This window comes from Nelumbo lutea, chromosome 2, assembly GCF_056320005.1.
Source record: "Nelumbo lutea isolate HS-2025 chromosome 2, American lotus-T2T, whole genome shotgun sequence".
NCBI lineage: Eukaryota > Viridiplantae > Streptophyta > Magnoliopsida > Proteales > Nelumbonaceae > Nelumbo > Nelumbo lutea.
The window spans coordinates 10,005,910-10,028,683 of NC_142685.1; the positions used below are offsets into that span (position 1 = coordinate 10,005,910).

General features: G+C 36.8%; 1 protein-coding gene and 1 long non-coding RNA gene across 3 annotated transcripts; one reads left to right on the forward strand and one right to left on the reverse strand.

Annotated features, from left to right (window-relative positions):
- Window positions 1-181: 181 nt before the first annotated feature.
- LOC148868483 (protein PMR5-like) lies at window positions 182-4,473 on the forward strand. Of its 2 annotated transcripts, none has more exons than XM_088972313.1 (5): window positions 182-734; window positions 829-1,000; window positions 1,335-1,516; window positions 1,604-1,762; window positions 3,905-4,473. In XM_088972313.1, exons 1-5 carry the CDS (start codon window positions 298-300, stop codon window positions 4,230-4,232), a joined length of 1,278 nt encoding a protein of 425 aa, XP_088828439.1. In that variant the 5' UTR covers window positions 182-297; the 3' UTR covers window positions 4,233-4,473. The 2 variants fall into 2 exon arrangements, with proteins under 2 accessions (XP_088828439.1, XP_088828438.1); XM_088972312.1 differs by having other exon boundaries at window positions 280-734; window positions 3,878-4,473.
- Window positions 4,474-8,654: 4,181 nt separating this feature from the next.
- LOC148868484 (uncharacterized) lies at window positions 8,655-9,315 on the reverse strand. The gene is made up of 2 exons (XR_016108004.1): window positions 9,113-9,315; window positions 8,655-9,021 (listed from the first exon to the last, which is right to left on the reverse strand). It is a non-coding gene; the product is annotated as an uncharacterized LOC148868484 (long non-coding RNA).
- Window positions 9,316-22,774: the final 13,459 nt, after the last annotated feature.

Sequence of the window (22,774 nt, forward strand, 5' to 3'; positions counted from 1 at the left end):
TCCTTAGTGTGTCACGGTATTAATAATATAAAGAAGACTGAACACCTCAAGCTTGACAAAACCCACTTGATTCAAGTCCTCGGGGTCCACATGTCTGACCAGAAATTTGCTAACCACCAACCACAGAAAGACACATAACCTAGAAAAGGGTTACTTCAGTAATTACAGAGTAACAAAAAACCTGCAGTATGGTCAGGATACCCCTCATCATCAAAGGCAGCGTGCCACCACCATCACCAGTCCACCACCACAAATCTATATATAAAATCTCATGTGAACCCAGGTGCCTTCCTTCACATGTACCCGAGCACACAAAATAACCTTTACACTATTCCTTTCTCATATGAAAAAGAAATAACTAAAGGGTCTCTCTCTCTCTCTCTCTGGGGTTCTGTTTCTCTAATGGCTCCTCACTCTGTTTCATCCTCTCATAGTTGTAGTTATGCCATTGGGTCTTGTTTGCGGACTTTGTGCTTGATTCTAGTTCAAGCACACATAGCTTCATCTGCTCCATTGGTTGGATGGCAGCACCACTACAGGAGACCATATCTCCCAGCCAACAAAACCACCTGTAACTTGTTTATTGGCAGTTGGATTCGGGACGATACCTACCCGATATACAGGTCTTCCAACTGTGCTATCATCGACCCGGAATTCAACTGCCAAATGTACGGCCGACCGGACTCCGATTACCAGAAGTATCGATGGAAGCCCCTCGGTTGTGAACTCCCCAGGTACGTCTCCCCTGATACCACTTCCACCGTCTTTCTCCTTGGAATGCATGACTCGTGACTGTTCTTGTTGTCATCTCTTGATGCGTGGCGGTAGGTTCAATGGGATGGATTTTCTGGTGAGGATGAGAGGGAAGACGGTGATGTTCGTGGGTGACTCGCTGGGCCGGAATCAGTGGCAGTCTCTGATTTGCATGATATCGGCGGCGGTTCCACGGTCGCCGACCCAACTGATCAAAGGAGATCCTCTTTCCACGTTTATGTTCTTGGTAAGTACTAACCACTAAGTAAAGCACTGGCATTAGACGATATGGTGATCCCTTCCGCAGTCTGGAGTCTGGACCATGATACGGCGGCGAGTGCTGCAGCGAAGCAGGGGAATCAGCATTTTAGAAGGGACTATTTGGATGTTCCCAAAAAAAATACAGTTGGCGCCAACTACGTTTTTGGAATTCCATAGTTTGTAGTTTGTCCTTCCTATAATAGTATAATTGCTTGTTTCCATTAAGACTGACACCAATTTACTTCCATCCAAACAGATCTTTAATTAATTAATTAATTATATTTCTTTAGTTTTGAGTTGTTGACGTGATGATATGATAGGAATATGGGGTGTCGGTGTCGTTCTATAGAGCGCCGTATCTGGTGGACATAGATACGGTAAACAAGGGGAAGCGAGTTCTGAAGCTGGAGGAGATTTCCGGCAACGCCAACGCCTGGAGGGGTGTCGACGTTCTGTCCTTCAATTCCGGTCACTGGTGGACTCACAAGGGAGCTCTTCAAGGGTATATGTTTTATATATGTTCGATCGGCAACTGTCTTCTTCTTCTTCTTCTTCTTGAATCTGGGTTACTTGGCTAATGGAAACGCAGGTGGGATTACATGGAATCAGGAGGGTCGCTGTATGAAGACATGGATCGTTTGGTTGCATTCGAGAGAGGAATGAGAACATGGGCGAGGTGGGCTGACTCAAACGTTCAAACAACCAAGACACGGGTTTTCTTCCAAGCCACCTCACCTACACATTACAAGTAAGCAACCTTCACACACACACAAACACACTCTCTCTCTTTCATAATTGTCGTCGTAGTATTTTTATTATATTTTCTGTTATTGGTCCTTCTCGTTAAGAAAAAAAAAAGGTTGGTTAGAGACAAACGGGAACCATACGCTCATACCTAACTTTCTAACTATAAAGTTGCAAAACTATAAATGCCTGCCTTTTAAGTAGTTATTGGTGAAAGCCCACACAAGAGAACCAACGGCTAGGATTGATTGTAGCTTTTCTGCTAGTGGATTAATGGTGGGTCAGCTACTTTTTTCTCATGATTTCTTTCTTTTCTTTTCTGTTCTTTTTTTTTTTCTGTGCAAAGCTCCAAGCTTTTTATCGCTTGTACAGACGCCGGAGTCATTCATTTTCTGACCAAATCCGATTTCTTTTCTAACTTTGCTTCTAAAGAAGGGGGCTGAAAGCCTGAAACCTAAACCTTTTTTTTGATAGTAACAGGTTGTATGGAAAGCACCGTAGTTTGTCAATCAGAGCCGTTCACATAGTGAGTCGATCCGATTGTTAGAGTATTGTGATCGTTCCAATTCCAAATGAGAGGTTCTCCTTGGTTGAAGTTGAAGAATAATAACGATGGATAGGGCGTGGGCGTAGGGGGGAACATTCCTCTTGTGGATTATTGCAAATATTGGAAAGCGATTGTGAATTGTGGTGTCACGGATTGATGAGTCAGGTTCAGAGCCCAGAAGTACTCTCCTTTTTGTCTCGAGTCGACGCATTCCCACATCCTTCCTCTCAGTTTTTGACTAAAAACAGTGATAAGTAGAAGAGTGCTCCTGATTACGAAACAATTAATGACTGAACTTATGGAGGGTATTCTCGTCTTTCAGTACCTATTTGGGACAGTTGGATTAGAATATCAATTAAGATTTCTAATCTTTAATTGTAGATCGAAAAGATGCATCGATTTTGTCGGTGACAAGTTAAACTCGTTCGTCAAATGAACTCCAAGTTGATTTTGACCAGCTCCTACTCCGAGTTGATTGTAGTAAGGCTGCGTTTGGGGGTGGGGAGATTCTCTCGAGTCTCAACTTCTGAGGCCTTTTTGTGTTTTAGAACAAGAGCCAGAAGCATCCAAAAAAATTCGCTTGGTGAAACCGTGCTAAATGAGCTTTTTAGAGGTGTAAAACGGGCCATGCAGGCCCATGGTCTCTGAGGGCTTGTGCTCACACCCCGGCCCATATTATACCTCTACTATCATAATGATCTATCATGTAAAGAAAATAAAATATGCAAATTATTAATTTTATTTGTAACTTGTAATTTTGTATTTGGTTGCAAAAAACTATGGCAGTGCAGATGATTTGAATATAAATTCTGACCTTTTTTTTCAAATTTTAATTTATTTTATTTGATTGCAGTACAAATGAAGTAAATTAAGACATGAAGCCGAATAAAGCAAAACCCAAAACAAAGTTTAATTAAAATTTGCATTTTTTTTTCATTTGCACTCATGCATTTGTACTAGTTCAATTAAAACTGCACTGCAACCAAACACAGCCTTAGTTGTAATTTTTTAGTTTTATTGTTTTTTTTTTCAATTTTGTTACATTATTTTATTGCACGAATTGATTATTGATATGATTTTTTTTTAATTTGTTTTCGTCTTGTTTCAATTTTATTATAAATTAATAATTTTTACTACTCATAGTTTTCTCTTTTTTTTTCAAAAAAAAAAAAAATCATGATGGCCTGTAATTCAGCCCACCGCCCAGCCTGACTAGGCCTGGGCCATGGGCCGTGGCGATTCATGCCAGGCAGGCGGGCTTCGTATGGCCTGCTGGCTGCTACAGTAGAGGTTGCCCACAAAAGTGAACCGTGCTGGCCCAGCGCCCCAGCCCGGTCAACATTACACCTCCAGGCTTCTTCCGAGTTGGGACATAACAGCTGGTTCAAAAAGGGTTTTTCTTTTGCAAGCACTTGTTCAAAAAATGCTTATTAGAAAACCCGTTTAGAGTTAGAGAAAGCCCCTCCCCCCTCCAAACGCAGCCTTACAGCATGTGAGATACCGGAGGGTTTTGGGTCCACCGTTGATTCTTTGAGGAGGAAGTTGTAAACTAGTTTATTGAATTCCTGATAGTTGCGATTGCTGTGATTGGATTGGCAGCCCTACAGAATGGAATGCAGCGGCATCGGTGTCGAAGAACTGTTACAGAGAGACAGCACCACTGAGTGGTGCAACCTACCCTGGGGCCTACCCAGATCAGATGAAGGTGATCCAGGCTGTGTTGAGAGACATGAGCAGCCCGGCCTATCTGCTCGACATTACGACGCTGTCGGAGCTCAGGAAAGACGGCCACCCTTCCATCTACAGCGGCGATCTCAGCCCCCAACAGAGAGCCAACCCAGATCGATCTGCCGACTGTAGCCATTGGTGCCTCCCGGGCCTGCCCGATACATGGAACCAACTTTTCTACACTGCCTTGTTCTTCTAGGTTGTTGTACCCCCCCTGTAGATTTTCTCACATTCTCTCCCATTGTTGCTGTTAACAAATAAGATTCCTGATAGAAGCGATTAATTAGTTCCTCTCAAGAATTACAAACCCTTGGAGACCGGAGAGGGTACACCGTACACATTGCACCGAACCGACGCCCTCTGCCCCTTCTCTGTCAATCTCTATGTATACCTTATTTCCTGTAAAGCAATTAAGCAATAAACTTATGTACTTTCTTACAGTTTGGGCCTTGGGGTATACTCATTTGTTCTTAACTTCTTATCGATGATAATTTCAATGTATGATGATGGGTAATTACCAGTTCTATAAAATGTGAGTTAGATCTAACGATGCCATTAGGCATTAGCTATGACAATTTTAGTCGGAGAGAAGTAAAGCAGGACCTCTGCATGGTTTAATTTTTTACTACCGGCGGTACAGACTCAACCAAAATCTTCACTCCAGTCTGCAGCACTGGGTCTAACTTATAATACCACTCGGTGCAATCCTGCAATGGGTTGACCGGTTGAGACTTGAGAAAAGAAATGTTTCCTTTTAGTCAAAAATCCTTTATCAGGCTCTGTTTTGCTTGTAGCAATAATTCAGTACTAGAGCTTTTAAAATGTGTCAATTGGGTATTTGTCGTTAATCGACCGTTAAATAAGTTGTATTTGAAAAGATACAAATGCCCTTTGAGTGTCATCTAATTCTCTTTATCAACAATTCAAGTTGACAATAAATGAACAATCCTAAATCCTTGTTTCTTCTATTCAAAAAGGTTGGGGTCACGACTTAGTGGGCATTCTGGAGATCCCAATTTTTTTGAATAGAAGAAGCAAGAATTTGGGATTGTTCATTTTTTGTCAATGTTTTAGATGGCTAATAAAGATAATTAGATGACATTTGAGGAGCATTTGTCTTTTCAAATGCTATTTAACGGCTGATTAACAGACTGGTTAATAGTAGGTACTGTATTGACACATTTTAAAAATTCAGGTACTGAATTATCATATTTTAAAATTTGGGAGACCAAGTGGCACTAGGCCCAAAATAGAGAATTTCCACTTTTTTTAAATGGAAAGTAAAATAATGTAATCTCTCACTTTATTGGGGAGAGAATGTAGGTAAAAAGAGAGTCCAAATCTACTCCTCACACCAACCTCACAGTGTGTCCGGCACATTGGGAACATCTCTCATTCTCGTATATATTATTCATGGGGAGATATTTCCAGTACAGGGTGAAGGCGTGCAAATTATTATTAGTTTATGAGATGCAAGACTTGTTCTGTGATACTGTCTGTACTCGAAAAAAAAAATGTACTGCTAACGAGTGGATGAAAAAAACAATGCAAAGCTATAAGTAAAAATACATAATGTGAACCAAATACAAATTTTGCATCCACTTCTAGTACAGTACAAACAAAGAAGCCTTAGCAATCAATGCATATTGGGTGGTAAATTTTATTACCAAAACAAATTCGGTAGTATCTTTAAGTGCGACAGTCCGTTAGAGTTGGTGAGATTAGAAGCTTTCACCTTCACCACCGAAAAGAGTAGAAAAAAAAGCTTTCATTTCATAAATCATAACAAAGGACAACTTGTTAGAGGTTAGAGGAAAGGAAAGAGCAATTAAGCAAAGTCACAAATCACAATGATAGGTAACCACAAACCACTATTGCTGGCCTGTATTTACAGCCTTGAAGGTACAGTCCTATTGGGATCCAGCAAGACATCCCTATTAGCCCAGCATATCCATTGCCATCATCACCAGGACGGGATTTAAGGGCTTTTTTTGGGAGAATGACAGTTTAACCCAGCATAAGAATTCTTAGCCCCACCTTATAATTGGAGTAGGTGTTAGTCCAATTCAAGGGTGAACGTTGGTGTATAAGATGAGATATTTAACATTTTAATTCAAAATTTTACAGTGGGCTGTAACGTACTCCTCCATTTTTTTCTTATAGTGCGGGTTTCGGCAACAGCGAGTCATGGCCTTATGGCCTCATCCAATCAAGGTCTTAGGATATCCATATCAACCTCAGTCACAGACTCACAGTATATGAGATTATGAGAATAATGGGGTTGTAATTCAATGGATCAAATGCTGGGCTTGTCCTTGGAAGTCGGAACCATCATTTTTTGAGGTCCCCCGTCCTTAAAACCTGCCCCAGTACCTAACTAGTCAACTACCAAATAAAGGTCTTGGATACAATCATGGTTGGTACCACTCATTCATTTTATTTTTCAACCTGTAAATTATATAGAGAATTATGTAGTGCAAATTGAATTTATAGCAGCCACTCATTCATTTCTCAATTTCTGCAGTATAGAGAGCTTATACACCCGTCAACATTGGGAAGGCATGTATTGTGTCTCAAAGTCAGCTTTATTTTCTGTCATACTGAGATTCTTTGGAGCTATACAATATAGATGAAGAAACTGTTAATTTTTTGTCACCTGAATGCTTATACAAATATATGACTCCAATTTTTTTGAATGAAATAAGCAAGGATTTGGAATTGTTAATTTTTTGTAAATGTTTTGATGATTGATAAAGAAAATTAGATGACACTCGAAGGACATTTGTCTTTTTCAAATATCATTTAACAGTAGGTTGTTGACATCTGATTAACAGTAAAAACTGGATTATCACGTTTTAAAAGTTCAGATTCTGAATTATCGCATTTTAAAGTATAGGGGACAAAGTGGCTCTGGGCCCAAAGTTTAAGGTACTAATCGGGAATTTTTTCTTTATTATTTGATATCGGATGTTCATTGGTTTTAGTATGTAAGAGATCACTTATGATTGCAATCCTATCAGCACTAGCATATTGGTTTCCATCTCCCTTTTGGCCCTGATTCCCTCCATGAATTGTATTGTGATGCTCAGGGGCTTCTGTCATGCTAATAATATTTGTGGTCACAACTCTTTGCATGTACTACCTTCTTCCTTGTATTTTGCCACTACAAACCTTCTAACTACTCCATCGTCCTGTCTTTCTGGCAAAGTAACCTCTACTTTCAACCATTTCAACCTTTAAAGATTTCCCTTGTATAAATAAGTGCTGCAAGCTGCTTTTCCAAAGGTGATTCTGTCTTCAACATTGGGAAGGCATGTATTGTCTCAAAGTCAGCTTCGTTTTCCTTGTCATACTGAGATTCTTTGGAGCTATACCATACAGATCAAGAAACTGTTTCATACCTCTGAAGTACCCATCAAAGAATGAGACAATATGATGATCAGACCTCGTCTGTCAGATGCCTGCAAAAATTGCCTTTCATATAAATAGGGATCCATTGTCCCGAAGTTGATATCTACTAATAAGTAATTCCCATCTTGATTCAAACTCATCAGCGGCCACACTACCAAAGATGCAGCCATCAAAATCTTGTTCAAGTTCTTATGTATGCCACATACATGGCTCAATTCCATTCCTTTTGTATGGTTCTATAATAGGCTCAGTTTGAAAGAAGCACAAATACAAATATGTAAGGTGCAGAATCTTGTATTTTGCATTATTTTGTACTCTCACTCTGAACTCGTCCGCTGTCCATCTCTAATGGACAAGCATCTTTAGATACAATTGTGTTATCCTCCCTTTAGTTGTTCTCCTCAACAACAAGAGGTTTCATAGGCCTTTCTGCACAAATGTTCTGACTTGATTTTGAAATTACTCTCTTGTCTAGTCCATTTTGTGTCCCAAGTTGGCAACAATGTAGCAGGTAGCTAATACAGAAAAGCAAAGTAAGAATGTGATTAGATGTCACAAATGTTAATTTGTATCTATCTGAGTAATGAAAAATCACTTTTAAATGCTCAAGATAATATTTTTCATTTAAAATTTAATACAGCAAATGATGTTGCAAGAATAGTAGCCTAGTTATTGTTTATCACAAAAATCTCAAGTGCTCAACGTCAACCAACATTCTAAGTGACCAATTTTTTTTTTTTTGGAGCCAATTTGTTTCTTTTCTCATATGTTTTTTTTTTTGTGCCACATTTAAAGATAAGTCCCTCTCAACTAAAAGAAGGATTTCTTTCAGAGACTGATACTTACGAAGAAAGCGTATCAGGTGGCCATGAGCCGAGTTTTTTACAAACTATTTGAATTCGGTTCGGCTGTTTAAATTGAAGCTCGGCTTGTTAGATTTGTGAGCTTAATTAAGCCTAGTATATTAAATAAATAATTTTATTATACATAATAATAAATAATTTTTATAAATCTTACTTTTTTGCATGTAAAATAAAGAAAAAATATTTTTATATGTATGATTTTTATTTTTTTTAGAAAAAGTAGGGTTATAATCGAGTTTGAACAGACTTGTGAGCTTTTAGATCGAGCCAAATTAGAGTTCAAGTCTCTAATTCGAATAAAACTCGAACCTAATACTATTTCAGCGCCTAGCTTGAATAACCAAATATTCCGTTCGAATCTATCCTCTGGACCCCTTATCCGACCTAAACCTAAACTTTATTTAATTCATATCCCATTTTCCAAGCTAGATGGTTTGTCAACTCAACCCACCCATATTCTTGTTCGAATTCTTTTCTCCTGCACTAGAAACTCAAACTGATGACAATGTAAACTTCCACATTAAAAATCTGAAAGTGGTTTCGATGAATTAACAGAAGCAAACACGAAACATTTGAGGGATTTCTAGCAAAAAGAGAAATGCCAGGCGAAACAAGGGATTTATTCATTCTCTCCACCCAAATAAAAATGCGCGTATTTCCTGACCAGAAAATTCTGACTTGCTACATGTTCTGCTCCAAATTCATGACTATCAACTAGAAAATTCAAAAAACAAGAATTAACAGAGCCTCTGAAACTCAAATACAATGGAAACAAAATTGTCAAAAAAGCATTAGAGAAACATACTCAAGTTATAATCGGGCGTTGTACGCTTTCATCGTTAAACATAAATGGTCAAGAACGAGCTGTGAGAGAGAGAGAGAGGGAAACGAGGGTTTCGATTTTCGAGCGACTGAGAAAAGGAACTCGATCTGAATGAACAAGGAGGAAAATTAGAGGCTTGATGGTCGGGCTGGGCCTGGACCTAATGGGCTTAGGCTGGGAAACATGTTAGAATTGGGCAATGATGTAAACGTGTTATGTAGTTCCGAAGAGTCCGGACTCCCGATCACCTGCCAATAAAATACGCTCCAACACCCTACCAACAACATCCGACACCACATGTCTCATACATGGCTCACGTTGATGGTGGGCCTAGTTTTATAGCGAGATGTGAGGTGTCATTAGTAAGGTGTTGGAACTTGCTTTGTTGGCAAATTCCAATTTGAATAGTTGCATTTTAGCCATATTGGGGCCCATCTGATTGGACGTAAGGTTGCATTTGGGAAAGATGTAAATAAGTGTGAATGTAAATATGTGGAATGTAAAATGGTTGATATAAATTGTAAAATTGGATTAGCTTTGCATTGATAAATTTACCTTCTTACCAAACACACTTTTAGTTGTACCTAAGGCAAACATGAATTCCTTTTACATCTTATTATCAATGTAAATATGCATTGCTTTGTTATTTGTCAATGCATAAATATAATATTCCTAAATACAGACAAAAATGAACCAAAATACAAATTTACCCTTAACCAAATGCAGCCTTACGTCCAATTATTGACGTAAATCTATTTGCATCATTTCCAAATGCAGCCCAAATAAAATCATAATTATGTACAGCGGGCTGGTAATATATCACGTTTCACCTGTATATTGAATAAATCCAATTATTGAAGTGAACGCACTTGTGTTTACTCAATATTGTCTTTGGCGGTCTCCTTCCCATCACTTGACCAGTAGAAGGTCACACACGGAAAGAAAATCTAATGAATAGGGAACAAATGGATTAAACTAATTGGTTAACAGCATTGGCCACTGCTGTTAATGTCAGTTTGAGAGGAATTTATGTTGTTAATGTCATTTCGAGAGAAATTTCATGCAGCGTACGAGCCAATAAACTTAGAAAGTTGTCACGCTTTTGGTACAAATCTCAAAAATTAAATAGGATAAATTGCCGAAACCTCCCAGTTTCTTATCTTTGCTGAAAATTTTCTGAAGTTTAGTAATTGTAATCACTTCACTTCTCTTAAACTTTCTGATAGAGTTGCAAATAGATTCTCTATGGTAGAATCTTCTAGAAAAATGTATGAAAAATTTTTAAAAAGCCTATGAAGATACTATTAAGACTAGTTTCTACAGAAAATAAATAATACAAACTTTACCAATAATAAAAATGAAGAGAATTTAAAGTTGCAACTTTATCTTTGAGTGATTGATATGAAAGAAAACTTGACAAGTTAATCAATTTTAAAAAAGAGATTGGAAGGGTTTGGGTAGTGATTCATGTCTCTTTTTAGAGAGCCTGGATCTCCTGCCCACGTTAATCGCAGCCACACATAGAGAACATCTCATCTTCTGCATAGTATTATGCAGGGGGAGATATTCCCAATTCATGGGGGATAGTGTATTGTGGGTAGGCGTGAGCAGAATTCTCATGGGCAGGAGATCCAGAGTCCTTTTAGAAAATTCTATTAAGAGTCTACTTGCAGCAATGCTATAAAGTTAAGAAGAAGTGATTGACATTATCAAATTTCATAGAAATTTTAGTAACAATCAAAAACTTCAAAGGAGGTTTCAACGATTTACCCAATTAAAAAAAAGTCTTACAATTTTTCTTTTTTAGCAAAGAGTCTTACAATTATGTGAGCCAAAAGCAGCTCAGTCACAACTCGGTCATTGCGAAAGCTCTCCCAAACGGGCTTCTAAAGTACAGGATATTAGGTATATGGGAGACTTAAATGAAACCAAGTGACTAGTATTGATAAATTGTATCATTCGAAATGATACCTTAAACCGAAGTTATAAAAGTGGTATAATTTGGATCCAAAATAGTTTTGGATGAGTAAAACTCATGAGGACACCGCTCTACACTAGGCCAAAATGTATCATATATTTGATATATGAATGAGGAGGGAATTCTAATACCAAATACAGAAGGCTGGTAGTGGTAAAGCAAGCTTATCTGTCATAATGTCTTGCACTATTGGGCAATTTTCGGGATTTCAGATTATCACATTTCTCCACTTGTTCTATTTTCATCTTAATGTATTAAAAAAAAAAAAGGAACAACTATCCTGAACGTATCGAAAAACTTTGTGAAAATTGTTCTGATTTTATTATGTAATGTACATCTTATATATACAACTAGGAGATTCAGTTTCAGTAGGAATCGATTTTTTACATACATCTAGGAATACCAATTACACATGCATGCAAGAAGGTTCCCAACGAAGGTTGCGTTTCGGTATGAAGGTTACGTGGAGATTCGGTTTCCCAATACTCCCCCTCAAATTGGCGCATGTAGATTCCGAATGCCCAATTTGCCAAGGAAATATGCAAATTTCTCTTTTTCCAGAGCCATCGTCAGGATATCAGCCAAATGCTCTGTGGTTCGAACATGGCAAGTAACAATGTTCCCACGCCGTAGCTCATCGCGAACAAAATGACAGTCGACCTCAATATGCTTTGTCCGCTCGTGGAGCACTGGATTCACAACTATGTGCAAAGCTGCCTGATTGTCACAATACAATCGTACAGGTTCATCATGCGCCACTCCAAAGGACAAAAAAAGTTTCTTCATCCACTTCAGCTCACAGCTTGTTGCAGCCATCGAACGATATTCGGATTTTGTAGAAGAGCGCGACACGGTATGTTGTTCTTTCGTTTTCCAAGAAACCGGTGACTGCCCCAGTAGAACAAAATAGCCAATCAATGATCATCGCGTCAATGGGCAACTTGCCCAATCTGAGTCGCAATAGGCATATAGATGCAGATTGCTATCAGAACAGAACAATAGACCTTGTCCTAGATATCCTTTCATATAACGCACTACGCGCAGAGCTGCATCCCAATGTTCTTGTTGTGGACTTTGCATGAACTGAGCTAGGATATGAACACAATAACACAACTCAGGTCGTGTAATGGTCAAGTAGATCAATCGTCCCACTAGTCATCGATGCCGATTCGGATTCTCCATAAGAGCGCCCTTTGCCAATGCAAGATGATGATTCTGTTCAATGGGCACGGATGTTGATTTGGCTCCTAAGAGTCCACATTCCAAGATGATGTCTAGGGCGTACTTCTGTTGCGACAAAAATATTCCCTCAGGGCCACGAGCTACTTCAATCCCTAGGAAATATTTGAGTGGGCCCAGGTCTTTCATATGGAAGCACCGATGGAGATACTTTTTGAATTTTACAATGGCAGCAATATCATCCCCCAATAATCAGGTCATCAACATATTTCAGCACGTGCAAACGCACATTGTGTTTGCAATAGGTGAACAAAGAGTAGTCAAGATACGATTGAACAAACCCAAACTGTATCAATGCCGTTGTTAAACTTCGAGAACCAACATCTGGGAGCTTGACGCAGTCCATAGAGAAATTTCTTCAGTTTGCACACTTTTGTTCGACCCTTAGATGTAAATCGTGGTGGCAACTGCATGTATACTTCCTCATTCAAATCCCCATGTAAGAAAGCATTATGTACATCCATCTGATGCAACTCCCAGTTCCTAATAGCCGCCACAACTAAAAAGGTCTGGATTGTCGTCAGTTTGGCCACAGGAGCAAAAGTCTCATTGTAATCTAATCCGTCAACCTGTCTATTCCCGAGGATAACTAGGCGTGCCTTATACCGTTCAATCGTCCCATTTGAATTATATTTAATCTTATAGACCCATTTACTCCGTATGGCATTTTTCCCGAGAGGTAGAGATTCCAATGTCCATGTACCATTATCCTCCAGAGCCTAGATTTCCCTCCTCATAACTTCTCTCCATTTCTCACTTTTTACTGCCTCATAAAAACTAGTAGGCTCAGCTCCTACAGTGACTGCAGCTAAGGAAGCTTGATGTCTAGGTTACATAGGGCTTTAACAAAATAGACGGCGTGCGATGTCGATGTCCCCTGCTAAGTTGCTCTTCTGGTGCTGTTTGTTGTGTTGGATCCACACTAATTCTGTCCTCACCGCCATTAGCTTCCACTTCCTGCACATCCCCTCCATTGCCTTACTCCTCCTCTCTTCTATTAGTATTTTGAATGCTCCCCCTATCATTTGCACAGATATCCTCTTCGTCACTCCCCCTGTCTTTATTTCCTCTGTGGCTGTGAACAACATCATCATCAACTACAACCGCAATTGCCAGGCCAGGGTTGTCTTCAAGAGGTATTTCTAAATCACCGACATATGAAAATATATTTTCATGGAAGATTACATCGCGGGAGACAAAATATTCACCACTCTCAACATCATATACGCGCCAACCTTTCTTCCCGTAGGGATAGCCTACAAAAACACATTTCCTACTCCTCGCTCCAAACTTATCCTTATCTCGAGAAATCCAACGGGCATAGCAAAGACAACCAAACACTCTTATTTGCTTGTATCGAGGTGTCGTCCCGAACAGTACCTCATATGGAGTCTTCCTGTTAAGTACGGAAGAAGGTGTCCTATTTATCAAGTATCTGATGATCAAGACACACTCTCCCCAAAAACGAATAGGCAAACCTGCTTGAAACCTCAATGCTCTCGCAACATTCAAAATATGCCTATGTTTTCTCTCCACTCGACCATTCTGTTGGGGTGTTCCAACACAAGAAGTTTGATGCAGAATGCCATGAGTCTCAAAGTACGACTTCAGGCTTTTAAACTCTGTTCCATTATCACTTCGAACAATCTTGACTTACTTGCCAAATTGGCGTTCTGCCATGGCACAAAAATTCTCAACAATATGTGTTACTTCACTTTTTTCAAGTAACAGGTAAACCCACACAACACGAGAATAATCATCAACAATGGTTAAAAAGTAAACGGCACCATGAGAAGCAGGTACTTTATAAGCACCCCATGTATCACAACGAAATAGAGGAAAACAATCATCAACTTTATGTTTACTTTCAGGAAAAACTTCCATAGTTTGTTTTGCTCTATAATAAACATCACATGGCTTATCACTTTCAGGTCTACTGTTTAATTTATCTACCTTAGGAAGAGAAGATAATATCCGTTTAGACGGATGCTCTAATCCGCGATGCCACAACTCCCATTCACTCATTCCACTCGTTCTATTTGCTCGAACCGGTGCTGCTCCTCTAAACTGATAGTCCCCATCACACTGTTCACCCACTCCAATCAGAGTCCTCGAGGTTTGGTCTTGTATCACGCACAGCTTGTCAGTAAAAGTGATAGTACAATTTACCTCTTGCAATAATTTAGCTACATAAATAAGGGTGCAGTTCATTTTTGGTACCAAAAGCACATGAAGTAAATAAATATTTCCACCCAAATGCAAAGTCCCTTCCTTCACTACGGTAGTTTGCTTCCCATTAGGAAGTTGCACCGGACACGGTGTAATATTCCAAACTTTAATCAATAAATTAATTTCTCCAGTCATATGGTGCGATGCCCTGGAGTCAATTATCCAATCAGTAGAATTTTTCTTACCGAAAAGTTTTTCACCAGATTTATGTGAATTCAGAATATTGAGAAGGGTTGTCCATTGATCTCCACTCAGCCCCGGAAACTCGTTGCGGTCATGATCATTTGTGGTTCCAACTTTTTGTCCTCCAGTCTCACTTCCCACTGCTTGGGCAGCGTTTGCTCTTGCCTTGTTTCCTCGTCCTCGTCTGCCCAAACCACTTCGCCCGCGGCCTGCTCCTTTCCCGGTTGAGCGTGGTCTATCTCCCCACTATTCTGCATATCCGATCACCTGGAAACAGTCCTTAGCTTCATGTCCGGATTTTCCACAGTGTGTACAGCTCACACTTTTATCCTTTGTACATGCACCAACTGCTTTTGCACCAGCATATACCGCAAAACCCACAACATCACTCCGTTCTTCTTTGCTCTTGGCTATACATTGATGCCTTTCCTCTTGAATGATCATTGCATAGACACGGTTCAAATTCGGCAATGGCTCTATGCTCAAAATATTCGGACGCACGGTGCCATAAGTTGCGTCATCAAGGCCCATCAAGAACTAATGTACCCTCTCTTCTTCTCACTTCTTTTCAAGTATGGCCGCAATTTTGCAGTTGCAACTGCTACAACGACACGCGTGTACTGGATCATATTTTTCCAGCTCATCCCACGTGACCTTCAGCTTCCCGTAGTAAGCCATCATTGCTTGTCCCTGTTGTTTACAAGTAGCCAAATCAGCCTTCAATTGATGGACTCGCGGTCCATTCCCGATAGAAAATCTTTGTTGCAGATCCTCCCACAAGTCTTTCACACTCTCCGTATATGATATAGTAGTTCGGAAGGTTGGTTCGATTGTATTGAAAATCCATGCAACCAGCATTGAATTCACCATCCACCATCTAGGAATACCAATTACACATGCATGCAAGAAGGTTCCCAACGAAGGTTGTGTTTCGGTATGAAGGTTACGTGGAGATTCGGTTTCCCAATACATATCTTACAAGAGCTTGTACCTAATAAAAAACGGCACTCCCAAATCCAGCCCCTCCCATAACTCTCTTATTAGCTAGGACCTGTGCGAGCACCAGGATTTATTAAGTTAAAGATAAATAATAGAAACATGTAAGAGTATATAATTATTTTATATAATAATTAATAATTGTTTATATTTTATACATTTATGTATGTATATATGTATACATACATCTATATGTTAATATTTTTAAAAATAGGGTTGAATATGTTTGAATCTTTTCTAACAGGATTGTAAATTTTAATTATTTTATTTTTATTTTTTAAGTAAAATAAAAAATAAAACATAACGGTTGACATTATAAAGAATCATAGGAGTGGGTATCACCGTGGATATGGGGATGGGGAGAGGCTCCTCGTCCCCACCCCGCCCCATTGCCATTCCTAATCAAACTAATGAAACTAACCAACCCGACTTCTACTATTTTCAATTGGCTTTGGTTCAACAATTTCCTAACTTGAATGGGTTGGATTAGTAGGAAAATTCCAATATTTCCTAGGCTAAAATATTTTATATTGTAAATTTACTTTTGTAATAATGCCATTGTGATTTTTTTAAAATTTAAATTTAACTTTTTTAAGTTTAAATCTTTTGAACCGTTCGACCAAATCAAAAATTGAACCAAACCGATATAACCTGAGTGACCAACTCCCCACCCTGACCAAGTCGATTTGGTTGGCCAAACAACTTACAACTAAAATGAACCAACCCATGAACAATTGTTTAATTTTCAATAATTATTAAAAATTTATACAAAAAATACATAATAAATTAAATTTAAAAAGCTAAATAACAGTAGTTTAAACTCTAATAATTATTGAAAATTTTCTATTAAATAACAAAACGGAAATAGATTTATACAGAATTATTGAAAATATATTTAGCACAGAAAACAATAAATAATTACTAAAATATAATAAATATTAATGCTAGTATACATAAATATATAAGAAATATAGATTAGATTTTAAAATTCTTATTAATAAACATTAAATTTTGTGAATGTTACTTTCTAGAATTATTAATTGGTATAAATGAAATTATTTATTTATTGGAATAATATTGCTATTTAAATATTAAAATATTAATTACCTGTTGAATTTAATAGTACATAAAATTATATTACTATTAATACATAATTTTGTTATTTTAACTACTTAAAATCTTAATCTATGTATTATAAATGAAAGTTATTCAGTAAATGTTTAAAGTACATTATTAATTGATTTAAATTTTTTTATTTAATATATTTAGTTATTGAAATATTTAAATAATATTTCATTTTTAATGTTAAATTTTCATTATTTGAATGAAATTTAGATTTAATAATCCAAAAAAGCATAATTTATATTGTTTGTACATAATTTTATGAAGAATTTTGTAAAAATATCTAATTATTTATAATATGAATATTATTAAATTAATTATAATTATTTTTTGTCATTTTAATAAATACTTTAAAGTTATTATATAGTTTTGTTAAAATATTTAAATAATTCTTAAATTTTCTTTAGATAGATGTAGATAGAAAGTGGGGGAGAAGATAAATAAGAATTAGAGATCATTTTTAGAAGAGAAACTCTCCACTGTATTAGAGATAATTTAGGAGAAAGTTGGGGATAGTAGGAAATGTTGTTTAGGAGAAATTATAGGATATTAGATTAGTTAGGTTATTGGAACATGGAGAGAGAGAGAGAGAGAGAGAGAGAGAGAGATTTTAGGAATATCTTTTTTGGGAAAGTAGAGTTTCTAATTGGTAGTTTAAAAATGACATGGATTAAAAAAAATTCAAAAATCAAAATAGGAGAAAATTTTTAGACTTTCTTATTTGGAACCATGGGCATTTTTTCAATAAGCATTGCCACATTGGCATCACTTCAACATTTAGCCCATCATGTTGATCCGTACACATGGACTCGCAAAAGGTGGCCTTGTTTTATGTGCACGCCTACCTTTAGTGGAAGCATCATTTTAATGCTTCCCTTAACGGTTAGGCGTTTATTCACTGTTATGCTGATGTGGTGCCTAATGGTGCCCATTTATCAATAAACAGTTTCATTATTACTTTTCTTGGTTTTGCAAATAAATCAAGTACAAACGTTTAATAAATAAATGAAAGCTATACCAAACACATACTGTGTCTATAATGGATGTTCCCTTACACATGTATAAATATTCATTTTCTAAAAGCACACATGTCATGGGACCAATGTGACAGACGAGATGCAAGTATAAGAGAAAGTTGAAGTTATAATATCTCAAGATCCAAAGTCACTTAGGCCCCATTCGCTTTTTGGTAAGTTGCTTAACTAGGTAAATGCATTTACCTAGGTAAGTGTTTCCTAGGTAAATGCATTTACCCATGTTCTTTTATTTTCAAGGTAAATAAGATAATGACCATTTTAGCCATAAAAATTCCATTATCAAAAAGGGCATTTTTATCCTATCCAAGTGTTGGCAACTTTCCCAAGATGGAAAAGTTAATTTACCCACATGGGAGATGGGTATAAGTGATACTTAGGAAAATAAACTTTCCATGATCCCCACATAAATCTAAAAAAGAACATGGGTTCCGGGGGTGTTCTATAGCATAAAATTGGGTAGTGAGTTTTACAAACCACACCCCAACAAAGTAGTTTTTTACATTGTGGACAGAAATGTGTGGACTAATCCATACCACACCTCCATGGGCATTCTACAAGGTGTGGCATATTTCAGTCTGTACATTGTATTTTATTCCATGCATCTCAACTATAACATTTGAGATAATCTATGTCGCTAATTATTAAAAAACAATATATTATTTTGGGTAATATACACAATAGAAAAATATTAGTAAATTGTTAAGTTTAATAGTTAATAAAAATAATATTAGTAATAATTAATAATATTAAATAACAAATAATAATATTAATATTAATTAAAAATTAATAGTAATATTAATAATAATTGATAGTATTAACAATAATTTTAATAATATTTAAAGCTTAATAATTAATAAATTAATATTAATATTAATTAATAAACATGAGTAGTAGTGGCAAGTGGTTCAAAAAGAGAAGAATAATATAACATGAGAATAAACAAATGATGAATACTTACTAGTTACCATTGGCGCTCCGATGCAGTTGTAGTCGGAGGAGGAGTGGCGAGTGGTTCAAACTAGGTTTATCAGTAATACTTGAAAATCCAAGGCCTGATCTAACATCTAATCCGATCATCTCATATTCAAATGATGTATTTATGTAATCGGATTGGATTCGGATGTTACAATCTACATCCGATTAACAATTAGATTGGATTCAGTTTTGACCCCAATCGATTCGATTAAAATATGAAACCAATTATTATAATATTCATTAATTATAATATATAAATTTTATATAGTTATATTTAAAATTATAAAATCGATTCTATATATTATATTATATATAATAATTTAATATGTTATATTTATTAATTTATTATATATAAAAGTTGAAAAATAAATAAATTTTATTTTTATGGTAGTTTAGAAAATTTTTAGCAGAGTCGAATTAAATCTGGATCCAATCCGAGTCCGTTAGGATTTGAATTTGAATCCAAGCCAATTGGATTCAGATGTAGGTTATCAATAATCGGATTGAATGTGGACTTTGTTGCATCTAATCTGATTATAACCATAGTTCAAATAAAGAAGAATAACAATGACGAGAAGAGAAGAATAACAACAACGAGCTCACAAAGAAGGGTTGCAACGGTAAAAAGAAAAGATGTCTTATACTAGAGTTAAACATCCATATAAAGTATGTGATCGTTATTCCATATGCAAAATGGCGTGATGTAGATGCTTCCACGAGATAAACCCGTGGATGAGAAAATGGGTTGTGGTGTGGATCAATCCATGAGATAAACCCGTGGATGAGAAAATGGGTTATGGTGTGGATCAATCCACGAGATAATGTGGATCGATCAACACTACAGCCAACCGAATGCATGGCATAGAGGTGGTGTGGAGTGAAATTGAATATATTATTTCTAATCCACACCACCTTCATGGTCAATAAAATTCACAATCCCATTGACCAACTTTCTCTCTTTCATAACTTTGGCTCCTATTATATTCTACCTATAATCACTTTTTCTTAAACCGACTTCATTGAACATTCAAAAGTTTTGACAAATACAAGGAGAATGGACTAATCATCCACTATTAAAAGCGATTGTACGTACAATTTGAAACGAAATAGAACATGATGACTTGAGATATGACCTTGTCACGTACGTATCTGAATCCGCATTCAATCCGTTCCCCTTCCCAGTTGGGTACCCGACCCATTGGTCGGGGATGGAGATTGTCTTAGGGGGATGTGGATTAATAGGGATGCCTGCCTCGACCCCAATTGTATGTATTAAATATATATTATTATATATCAAGTTATATTTAAAATATTTTTTATATTTTAAAATAAATTTATTTTCCAAAAATAATGTTAATAAAAAATTTCAAGAATTTGGGTCTATGTAGGAAATCCATCTCCAATGGGGATTAGTGATGGAGAATAAATCTTATCTATATATATTAAAAGGAAAGGAGTGGTCTCCCCTTTCGCCACGTATTATATTGTATATCGTTGACTATTTTTGTGTTTAGTGTTTACTTGGCCAAAATCAATAAATTGATCAAAAAATAATTATTAAAATCAGCTTTAAATATAACCATTTAGGTAAATTATGATTATTTATTGAATAAAATATCATTAATAGAAAATGGTGATTTGTGGATGCCCAGAGTGTCCGGTAAATAGAATCCTCACGTACGAACCGTAAAGTGCACATTCGAATCTATGAGGTCATATTGCACACATTATCCTATCCACTCATGCGACTCAAGTTTTACACAGTATCCTCTCTGTGTGTGTGTGTGTGTGTGTGTGTGTGTTTTGGCAAAGCTTCTGTCTTGCCCCCATCTTTTTGTTCTTCTCTCTTTTTTCTACTTTTTTAGGGTTTTTTACATGGTTTTAAAAAATGACTCAAAAATGGAACCATTTTAGCCACCAGTTTCTGGGTCGACGATTCGATCATTTGGTTCGAACGAACAACCCGTTTTGACAACAAAAAATAAAAAAATAAAAAAATGACAAAAAGCTGTTGAACGGGTTGATGGGTCGATGGTTTGACCACCTGGGTCAATGGGTCATTGACCAATTCAACATTTTTTGGCTAGGGACCGGGATTGGGGTAAAATGGAATCGGTTGCTTGGATGAACGGTTCGACCGTTTGAGTCAATGGCGGTTCAAAAACCATGGTTTTTTATGCTTTTGAATTTTCGTTATTCAAAGGTTTCTTTTGTTGTGGGCTTTATTCGAGCGTGTGCGGTTTGACGAAGGTATATTCCTTTTTTTTCATTTTCTACTTTTGTTTTTTTTATTTGGTCTTCTTCAAGATCCTCCAAAATGGTCTAGGGTTTACCACCATTTTATTTTATTTCTTTTGTTTTTCTTTGGGTTTTCTTGTGCAATGTTTTTTTTTCTTACAAGGCGATATTGTCTATCTCTTTCTTTAATTGCATATGTGTTTAGCTTTGTCTCAAAGTGGAACTTTGGACTCGATTTTCTGATTTTTTTCCTTGGGTTTTCCAGTTTGGTGGATTTACCGCCAATTTGTTCTGTCTTTAAGGTCACTTTGGATTTATCTTATAAGATTTTGGAATCCCTTGCAATGTCCACCCTTCCCATGACTATGACTAAAAAGTTATTTTGTCTAATTATTGACATCTAGAAAAAATGACCTGAAAACAAAACCATTATGGCCACCGGTTTCTAGGTTGACGGTTCGAATCGAACAACCCGTTATGACAACAAAAATAAAAATAAAAAATAATAATTAAAAATAAAAATGACAAAAAAAACGTTAAACGGATCGACTGTTCGACCCCCTAGGTCAATGGGTCATTGATTGATTCAACGGTTTTTGGCCAAGGATTGGGTTTGGGGTAAAATGGAACCGATTGCCTGAACGGTTCCCAGGCTAAACAGTCCCATCATCCAGGTCAACTAGGAGTTCTCAATGTGAAATAAATGACAACTATGAATTAGAACTCAGAACTATCACTATATGATCGTGTTTTTTTATTTGAGATGCTTTGCTGAAGCAATATTTAAAAACTAAGCACATGATGATTTCTTTTAAGTCTTTATATGAGTTTCAAGATTTGAATGCTTATAATTGCAAGTTTCTTATTAAGAAACCGTAGTCTTTTTTAATATAATAAATAACAATGTTATAATTCCAATACAGCCCCTGCTTTCGCAAGGCCTCTCCACTAATTTTATCCTAATAAGGGTCAAAGTCAGGAATAGGGATTTATTTCAAGGTTGGGAGTTAGAGACATAAGATATAATCCCCACCGCAAAGCTGCTTGTTGCCATCCCTAGTCTTCAAGAATATCACTTCTATAAGGTGGCCTAGGAGACTCACGGAGGTAGATGAAGTAATGGAAAATTTGAATGCTAAGAAACTTTAAGAGTTTTTATTAATTCTCATATCTTATACTCTTTTATTGGTTTATATAGTTAAGAAAGGTAACAGGTGAGGGATCAATCAAAATACATAGACATACTATATCATAAGTAGGATTTTTGATAAATAAAATTAATAAATAATTGAAACAAAACATAAATTTTAAAAGCTTTTAAAATTTAAATACTTAGAAATCATATGTCAGCAATGCCCAAGATTAGATAGGGAGACAGGGAGAAAAAGAAAAAAGGAAAATATGCAAATAAGGTCTAGAGTCATTGAAGCTCGTCACAGTAAGCGGGAGACTCAGACTCGGTACGGTCGCGGGCTCACAGCAGATGTCAACTCGTCCCCAACAAAGATTAGAGCAGACATCAAAGGTTAGATTCGGCTTCCAACCTTGATAGGAACCACGTGTACAAAGCAGATGTGGTATGTTGTGATTGACCCACTGTTACGAGTATAGTTGTTGTAGAGCCCAAGAGATTGCTACTGTTGGTGG